This window comes from Mytilus californianus, unplaced genomic scaffold, assembly GCF_021869535.1.
Source record: "Mytilus californianus isolate M0D057914Y unplaced genomic scaffold, xbMytCali1.0.p SCAF_2, whole genome shotgun sequence".
In the NCBI taxonomy this organism is placed as follows: Eukaryota; Metazoa; Mollusca; class Bivalvia; order Mytilida; family Mytilidae; genus Mytilus; species Mytilus californianus.
Window position 1 is genome coordinate 81,438,708 of NW_026262668.1, and position 10,234 is coordinate 81,448,941.

At 32.9% G+C, this 10,234-nt stretch overlaps 1 protein-coding gene across 1 annotated transcript; it reads left to right on the top strand.

Moving 5' to 3' along the window:
* Positions 1-3,354: 3,354 nt before the first annotated feature.
* Positions 3,355-9,733, top strand: LOC127728297 (myogenesis-regulating glycosidase-like). The gene is made up of 3 exons (XM_052235635.1): positions 3,355-3,657; positions 5,661-7,366; positions 8,855-9,733. The coding sequence occupies exons 2-3, from the start codon at positions 5,680-5,682 to the stop codon at positions 9,106-9,108; spliced, it is 1,941 nt and encodes a 646-aa protein (XP_052091595.1). The 5' UTR covers positions 3,355-3,657; positions 5,661-5,679; the 3' UTR covers positions 9,109-9,733.
* Positions 9,734-10,234: the final 501 nt, after the last annotated feature.

Genomic DNA, 10,234 nt, shown 5'->3' on the forward strand with positions numbered 1-10,234 from the left:
ATTTTTTGTTAGTCTTTTCTTTTTTTTTTGCAAGGGTGTTGTCTGTTTGTTTTCGACCTGTTAGCTTGAATGTCCCTTTTGGTAACTTTCGCCTCTCTTGTTGATTTACACTTTAAACCATCGTAGGTCCTGGTTTAGAAAGTATACTAGTTAAATTGCTAGTCAATTAAGCATGTTATTAAAATTTCACAGCTTTTGCAGTTTTTGAAATGAGACAGTCCAACATGTCTTGTAGTAGAAATGTACACGGTCGGGTGTGAAGATTATTGCTATTTCATGAAGACTTGGTTTTACAAAGTTTTTTTGGACAATCTATGCAGTATCGGAATCATGTTTTAGTCGACAGAAAGGCAGTCGCATGTTAAAAATTTTAATCATAATTTGGAGAGGTGAAAGGATAGCGTTTTAAAAGTAACTCTATGAACATTCCTGTCATTTCCATATCAATATCATTAATGACAAATGTTAAAAAAGAAGAAGTTGAAACTCATCAAAGACATCATGCTTATAATTTGATACGCCAGACCTACTAGTATCGAATCAAAATAGTTCAAAGGCAAATACGAAGTCTTCCCTTGTCAAGCCGTTAACCCGCCGCCTCTTATTTTTTATTTCATTTTTCCAGTCCGGAACAACCACTAAGCTACTAAAAAACAAAAAAATCTGAGGGTGGAAAAACCTTAATATTTCGAATAATTTTACATTTAAAAACAGTAAATTTACAGAAAATGAATATATCAATGATATTTCATGTCACCACGAAAGAGCCGACTACTTGGATGGTGATGCCCTCGTGGTAGAAACATCTATCAGCAGTGGCAACGACCCAGTGGTTACATACAGGAGTCGGTTTCACAAAAAAAACTTACGACTAAGATTGATCCTCGATTGATCGTAAGTCATGAACAATTCAGTATACTCACGATTAATCTTAGTCCTAAGTCTTTTTGCGAAACCGATTTCTGGAAATCTAATGAAACTTGATGAGAAGCTTTCTTTTGTGATCCAAAAGACAGTACTAAGTATCTATAGCAAATTTATTTTTTCTCTCTGTTTCTCGTATTTTACTGATAAATGGACAAGTTTTTACAGTTAAGATTACGATACTGTCTAAGATTAAAGTTTGCAAACAAAAAATAACTTTATCTAGCCTTCATAAAATTTACGAAACTTACCAGAAGGATTTTTTATAAACAAAAGACAGTATACAGAGTAAAACTTTGAAAATGTTTCTTTTCAATTTTTCTGCATATCTAACTGACACAAGGACTTAGTTTTTTTTTAAAGTTAACATTCAGATACAGTCTATAGTTCATTCTATAAAGACATTTATAACTTTGTTAAACCTTCTTAGAAGTTTATAAATCTTTTTCAAATGTGTTGCTATGATTAAGAGATAACATCTGATGCAAAGTTTTTATAATAGATGTTTTTCATTTTTCAGTAATCTACTGATAAATGGAGTTAGTTTTAGCAGTTTACATTTACATACAATCTTGGATTAAATTTTAAAGACATCAATAACTTTATCAAACCTTCATGGAATGTTATGAAACTACAAAATGTTCAGCGAAACTCTTTACGATTTCCTTGTCAACCATTAGGAGTTTAGAGAAATAGTAAACCTATGTTTGCACATGGAATTCTTCCCAATAAAATCATCTACAAAATGTTATTTTCTTTACAGGTAAATTTTGGGAGACAAAAATCTTAGTTTCAAGTCCCTTTATACTAATTCTCTCTGTAAATAACCAGTATGACTTATACAAACAACTGCAGTAATGAAACTACCAGTATTACGATAGTGATTTATCAAGATTTTTGTCCCACCACCGTACCTCAATGGAGGACTATCGCCCTGAACATGCATGCAATATTTGACAGTGGACGTTAGGCAACCAACAATCAATCAATCAATGGAAGACTGAAATATAATTATGTTTATGTTCACAACTCTCCTGAACTTTTCACCAGCGATTTGTGCCACCTTGATTTAATTATGATTTGTATCACGGCCTCACAGCCTTGCATGATCCAGAAAGAACATTTGCGTTTTTACCACGTTTTTCCATCATCTGGCATAATCCGATAGCAATTTTAAACTATGATGAGTTTATTTACAACCACTGGGTCGATTATCTGTTTACAAAACCTAGAATATTGCGAAATACTAAGGATTTTCTACCCAATGAATAAATATCCTTAGCTGTATTTGGTAAAACCTTTCGGAATTTTGGGTCCTCAATGCTCTTTAACTTCGTACTTGATTTGGCCTTTTTTAACTTTATTGTTTCGAGCGTCACTGATGAGTCTTCTGTAGACGAAACGCGCGTCTGGCGTGCAAATTTTAATCCTGGTATTTATGATGAGTTTGTTTAAAGCTGTGTCAACAGTTTACATAGTTTTACATGAAGTTTGTTGTGGAACTTTTCGTCTTTTCGTCGTTTTTTGCTATGGCGTTGTAACTTTTTCTTCGGCTTATGAGGTTTGAATGTTCCATTGGTATCTACTTTCCCAAACAGTTTCTGTGTAAATGGCAGAGGTTCATTAATAGAAACAACACAAAGAGAAGAGGATGTATAATGACGCTGACCATCTTGAGGAGCAGAGTTGAGAATAATCATCACATTCACAGAGCTGCAGAAAGGACTTGATATACCCTTCACTGTAATGGCTAGCCGTTTTTATATTTATTCAATTTCATGATATCTTATAAAGTAAATAAGATATCTTATAAAGTATATGAGATATCTTGTATTCCTTTTGAGATTTCTTATTAAGTTTATGAGACATCTTTAAAATGAAATAAATATAAGATATCTTATAAAATTTACAAGATAGTCTTTAAAATAAACAAGATATCTGTATAGCTTAATAAGATATCTTATTTAGTTAAAAGATATCTTATTTAGCATGTTTAGTTTAAAAGATATCTTGAAAATGGAATAAATATAAAAACGGCTTGTCATACACTGTTCCTAGTTCCAGTTGCACATGTCTTCTTTTTTATCAGAAGTGTTGCGAGATGAGGATGGCATTAGTACTGTGTTATATATATTTTTTCCATGATACAAAGGAATATCCAATAAAACAATACATAGGACAGTCTTTTTTGTAAAATTCTCTATCGCTTACTTAAAGTATTTTATTTGTTTTATTGAAAATTGTTATCGATGGCAGTTTTGATAGTTTCTGATTAGCATATTTTATAGACTCGGGACGATTCAGAGTGTAACTTATGTATTGTATTAGCACCGGTCGTTGCATTCTCTTTAACGTATACCCCATGTTTAGCTCATTATGATTGAAAATATTAAGGCTATCAAGTAAATTTGTTTTTACACCAAAATGAACTTGACTTTTATTTACCTTGTGGAGAACATTCAAACGAAATGAACAGTGGTGACAAATTGGTTGCAAATATAGTGTTATCGATAGACAAGTATGTAGTTGAGTAAAAATCATATTAATAATATTGCAAATACAGAAGATAGACGCGTACGCTGACAGATACAAAATACAAAAACATTATGGTTTATATGTGGAAATTTGAATAGAAACGGATTAGATTGTCAATATAAATATGTATTGATAAACCGGACACCATGGAAAGCACTGAACAAATTTAATTCCATACATGATACAAGTAAATTGCAGGTAAAAAATAATCTTATTATTGTTTATTATTAGATTAAACTTAACCTTGACTGACTGATATGTGTACTTTTTATATAGTATTACATATACATACGAGAAAAAGATAGTAAGTATGCAATTAATGTGTATGATTATTTCAATGTATATTAAAAAAGTGTATATTTAGCCAATTTTAGGTGTGGGATTTAATGTTTTATGCTTGGTTCATGACTGGCAACCGAAATACAATGAACACCAAAGTCCTTGAAAATGACAGTCACCTTCCCTTTTCTAAATTTAAACCGAAAATATACCGTAATCATAAGAGCAGCTATTGAAAATAATCAATGTCATATCAGCTATTTCATATGCATATTTTAAGTGATATGATGCATCGTTATGAGATAAACAATAGAATGGCAATAAAATATGGACATTGGAATAAAACATAATGAGATTATTCCATCGGTCAACAATACTCTGATATTGGTTTCATTCAGTTATTCAATATACCTGAATAAGAAACGATATCCCCGACACAGATAATAATTTCATTGTATGTAATGAAATGATAATACTTTCAATCTTCCCGAAAATTCCCAAGCGTGATGATTTCAACTTTCCAATTGCCAACTTACTATTTCTCAGCAGTAACATACCCTCTGCCCATCGTATTGTGTATACATATTTCAATTAACTACGCTCGTGCATGTTCTCACTATAAGAACTTCTTCGACAGGTTTGTGCTCCTGACAAAAAAAGCTACTCCAACAGAGTAATGAAAACAAACGACTGAAATCGATACTACAAAAATATTTTGGTCACCATAACGAGTTTGTTGACCGATAATATGGGTCTATGGCTCAACTCACAAGGCCGTGACATGTTTTCGCAGTCAGTCCGAGATCTTCAGTAAACAGAATAGTCGTCTGATATGTAAACTTACCCCGTTCTTATTTTCATTCAGTGTAAACTCGCATTAAGGGTGATGCATGGATAGCAGGAGACGCTTACCTGTCGAAGAAATCGGTTTAGTTCATTGTGGAGTTCATGCGATTCCCTCAGTGTTTGTTTTTTACCGTGTATTATATCGTCTTGATAGATATATGAGATATGAATATGGTAAACTGATGATGCCTCTAGCTATGACAGATTTGACGCAGCTTTCTGGAATTTTTAGTTGTCAATTCTCATTGACGACAAGACGCACATATAGCGGTGTAAATTGTAAGCCTGGCGTCTTAAATGAGTCTTCACTTGAACATAAAATATACATATATTGTTTTTTTTTAAAGGATTTTCGCATACAATTTTTTGGGTTCAGAAAATCGCTTCGGATGTTCGAAATTATATAAGTGTTATTTTCATTTACTAGCATTGGGTCGATACCACGGCTGTTGACTGTTAGTCCTCGAGGAAATCATCTGCTCAGTAGCTTTGGTATTGACATGATTTAACACGTTTTTTTGTAAATTCCCCGTTGATAAATTAATATAAAATTTAAATGCTAAGGTTCAAACTCCCTCAACCAAAGTTGTCTTAGATGAATTTGTCTATTCTTTTTTAAGTCCCTTTTTGATTATATACCTTTTGACGTTTTCATACCTTATACTTCCTTGGCTTTCGTTTTTTTTAATGTTCCTGGTCAAGAAAAGCACTCCTTTATTATAATCAGACGACAACGATCACTATCACTTGAATATGATGTCAAGATAAAAAAAAATACACCGTGTATTACACAAATCACTGTCCTTGACTTAGTAACCATACAGCCTCAGAACCGACATAAAATTAGATGTGATATATCTATCTATAAAACGCCTAACGCTCTGATTCGGGTTGAATACAATAAAAACTAGTACGAATGTAAAATCTAATACTACTGATTTTGTTGCTTTACATAGTCATGATGTGTGTCGTGGAGTTTGACAGTACTCTTCCCTTAACCACGGACAGTGATAAAACAACCATATAGAATTAAAATGTATCTTGTTTTTAGCTTATTCTAGTCTTTTTAATTTCAGGTAGGCAGTTTTGTTTGAAATGGAATTTCGATGCTTTCTCTGCTCATTTTTATATTTATTAGAATATGTTGAATCTGAAAGTTTCTGCACAAAAGATTCTTGTCAAAGCGTACGGCATGAAGCGTTTCAGAATAAGATAATATTTGAACGTGATACTCTTTTTGCCGAAATATTTCTACCATCGATATTGAAAAAGACCAGCACAAAAATATCGCCGCCATCAGCTGATAGTTCTCTTTCAATTACCTGGCCTCGATATGGGTCTGTCGTTGTTAAGCAAGAATTGATTGGCGATGTTGGATGTCATGTTATAACATGGACAGTAACAAGCAGGGACTTTGAACCACATGACTGTATATCCTTAGCAGACGCATACTGGTATGGAGGATCGGAGTTACATTATCAACGATGGCCTTTTAGTGAAAATGAAATAGAATTACAAGAATTTGTCTCTGAAGATGTAGTTGTTATTAAAGGATCGTTTGGAAATGTTTTAGAACCGTTTTGGATTAATTCTAACGGTGTTGCAATTTTTGTAGATCAATCAGTTCCTTTACATGTTAGTTTTAACTCATCTGGGTCGTATCTCATGTGCTTTAAGGCAAAGTATAGTAACGCATTAAGAAAACAAAACGAAGAATATTCAACATTAAAGTACACTGTTTGCAAAGATAAAAATATCCTTACAGTATTTCAGAAATTAAGGCAAAGTGTTATGGATAAACCAGAAAATAGTCCTGATTTGCGGATGATTAAAAGTCCAATTTGGTCAACATGGGCTAAGTACAAAGTTGATATAAATCAAGAGAAAGTACTCCGATATGCCAATGAGATAAATGAATATGGGTTCTCAAACAGCCAGATAGAGATAGACGATATGTATTCAACAAAATATGGGGACTTTGATTTTGATTCAGAAAAGTTCAATGATCCTGTAGAAATGATTAAAGAGTTAAAACAAAAAGGTTTCAGGGTAACTGTCTGGGTAACGCCATTTGCTAATCTGGATTCGAAAGCCTTTACTGAGGGAATACGACATAACTATTGGCTTAGAGATATATCTGGAAACGTACCAGCTCTTGTTAAATGGTGGCAAGGAATAGGGGGAATAATTGACCCTTCAAATCCAAATGCAACTTTATGGTATAATAACCGGCTGAAAATGATGAAAGCAAACTATGGTATTGATTCTTTTAAATTTGACGCTGGGGAACGAACTTTCATTCCAATACCTTTCAGTTCTCATCAAACAATGAATAATCCAAACATGTTTGCAACAAAATATGTGGAAATGGTAAGTAACCATGGGAACTTGATTGAAGTGAGATGTGGTTATAAATCACAGAAACATCCTATTTTTGTTCGTATGGCAGACAAAGAATCACGTTGGGGCTATAAAAATGGCCTAAAGACCATTATACCTACAGCTTTGACCTTTGGTATCCTCGGTTATCCCTTTGTTTTACCAGATATGATAGGAGGTAATGGCTACGGAGAAGTTTTAGCTAAGGACATAATTTTGCCAGATCGTGAACTATATATAAGATGGTTACAATTAACAGCGTACCTTCCTGCTATGCAGTTTTCCTTCACTCCATGGGACTATGATAAAGAAGTTATTGAGATAGCACATAAAATGGTCAGAATTCATGAAACAGTTGTAACGCCTTTACTGCTTAGTTATGCTGAAAAGACTGTGAAACATGGTAAGTGTATTTTTTTTCATTACATTTAAGTCAATAATTTTTTAAATCGTTTATAGCTTTTCCTACATTGTACTTACTGATTCGTAAGCGACATCGTTTTTGTCTGAAATCACAGTAATTAGCTTAATCAGATAATACCTAGCTTTGTCAATTTAATAATTGTAAATTGCTTAATATTAAGATGTTTAATATATTATTTCGATGCCAGACCATTGACTACTGGATGACGTATTTAACCATACTCTAAAAAATAAACAAAGAAAACCTCTAAATTTAATCCCCTAAGCCCTGAATGCCTGACTGGAATGAAATTTTATCTGAGATTTTCGAATGTGGATGTAAGTAGTGTGACTGTCAACAAATTGTGTAAAATTGAGATAGTAGAATCAGATTGATCCTGAAGATTTGGTATTTACATAAAGTTCTCCTGCTTAGATTTAAGTTTGTAGAGGCAAGATGTTTCAAAATTAATAAAATCAAGAACCATGGAAATTTTAATGAACCCTTTTGTTTTGAAATGAATAAATCATCATACATACCAGGATTAAAATTTTGTACGTTAGACGCTCGAATCAAAAAAGTTAAAAAGGCCAAAATTGTCATTTCGTGGACTTTTATAGCTAACTATTGCTTATTGTTGATGGCCGTACGGGTGACCAATAGTTGTTAACTTCTATGTCATTTGGTCTCTGATGGAGTGTTGTCTCATTGGCAATCATTCCACACCTTTTTTATTTTTATTCAAATAAAGTACGAAGTTAAAGAGCATTGAGGACCCCAAATTGCGAAAGGTGTTGCCAAATACAGCTATGGCAATCTATTCCTGAGGTAGAAATCCTTAGTATTCGAAAAATTCAGAGTTTTGTAAACAGTTAATTGATAATTATAACCATATCAATGATATCTCATGTCAACACAGAGGTGCGATGTGTAAGACATGGTCATTCATTCAGTTTTTAGTACAGTTTCATTAAAAAATCATTTTTTCTAAAATTTGGTATAAAGTAAATACTCGAAAAATACAGAGCAACTGTGGCAAAGAAGACAAAAACGATAAATTCCAAAGCTTAGATTTTGACAAAACGAACCCCAGTGATATTAATATTGCTCCTGAAGAATTCTAGATTTCGATTCATTCACAACAATATTAAAATTATCCATTTGTAAATTCCTGTATCAATTAAATCATGATAGGAAACTCAAGTCCTTGCTTATGGTTTAGGTGGTAGACTTATACTCCAGAAAGGAGTTATTTTGTATAGAATTATTATGTCAATGAATGTTTAAAAAGATATACCTAATGATGAACGTGAATTGTCTTTAAGGGTCATTTTAACTAACAAAGTAATGGTAAGTAACGTTTCACTGAGGCTTTTTTATGTGGTAGGATTGCCGATGAGACAAATTTCAAGAAACCAAATGACATATAAGTTAGCCACTTCTGTCCAGTTTACGGAAAATATCGGCAAGTTTCGTTACATATTTCAGGTTATCCTTTGATTCGTCCAATGTGGTGGATAGCACCAGATGATAAGGAAACATACAATATCGATTCACAGTTTATGGTAGGCAACATGCTCATGGTGGCACCTATCTTAGATCCAGGAGCTAGACAAAGGGATATCTACTTTCCAAAAGGGATGTGGCGAGATAATTTAAATGGACAGACCATTAATGGAGGGCGCTGGGTTAGGAAATACCAAGTTCTAATAGATCAAATAGCAACATTTGATTTAGTATAGTTGCGTTAATCGAAATTCCAACGAATCAGGTTTTTTAAATTTTCTTTTGATTTCTGCCATTTTAAGGCTACATGCGTTTTTTTGTATTTTTTAGAAATCTTTCTACTAAAATGTTTTAGGTAAAATGAAAAATGGTAGAGAGGAACGTGATATGTTTTGATACATTTGAATTTTTTTTTCTAAGCAACATTAACTGAAGTAACGTTAATCAAACGGAAAAGACAAGATTTGCATTGAACAACAAAATTAAAATGTGTTGGTTTTTTTCAAGCTAGTATTTAATAATGCGTTTTGAGCGCTGTACAGAGGAAGAGTTAATCTTAACTATGAAATTTGACTTAATTTATAAACTATGATAGTCACCAATTATTTCAATATGCTCGTTTGAAGAAATTTTCTCAGAAGGACGCCATATGAAGACATTGATTTGCCATTATGCAATGATGTTAGAGTTGGTGTATTTTGCATTCTTCAGCATACCAACATACATTGTTTTGCTGCTAAGAAACATTCATATCTTTTGTTTTATTTACTCCATTCAACTAGAGTGAAGTGGCACACGGCTTATCCATAGAATATCAGTGTATGCACAATTATCTAATAATTAAAAACCGGTGTGCCGTGATATGTTTGTTCCCCAATCATTCAGAGTGGGCATGGTATGTAGATGTAATATATGCTATTGAATGAAGACATTTTTGAAAATTCAAAAGGTGACATGATAAATATGAATAATCGTTTAATAGATTAAAGTCAATTAACTCTAGAAATTTTAACTCCCCCCCAGATAAAGTTGAGCGCACCAGTATGAATGGTATTTCAGGAACACCTCAGAGTTCATCCATTTTTTTAGTTCGAACAATTAATGATACTTTGAATGTAGGTATGAAAATGTAATTGAATGGTGGTTCATTAACTCCTTATCCTTTTCACTTTTACTATTGGCACTTCTGAATAGTTTAGATACAAATTTGAAGATACGGTAACATAATCTAAACCATTGCTTTTTTTTTATTTTTCCAAGGGTACCATTAACCCAGTAGCCAGTGCTTCGGTACTGGCATGATTTAAATTATACATTTTTTGTGTACATTGGCGAAGGATACCAAAGGGACATTCAAACTCA

Excerpts from the sequence above, each read along its gene's own strand:
- LOC127728297 (XM_052235635.1), top strand. The coding sequence starts at position 5,680 with ATGGAATTTCGATGCTTTCTCTGCTCATTTTTATATTTATTAGAATAT. Across the intron at positions 7,367-8,854 it reads TGAAAAGACTGTGAAACATG|GTTATCCTTTGATTCGTCCA; the intron begins GTAAGTGTATTT and ends TACATATTTCAG.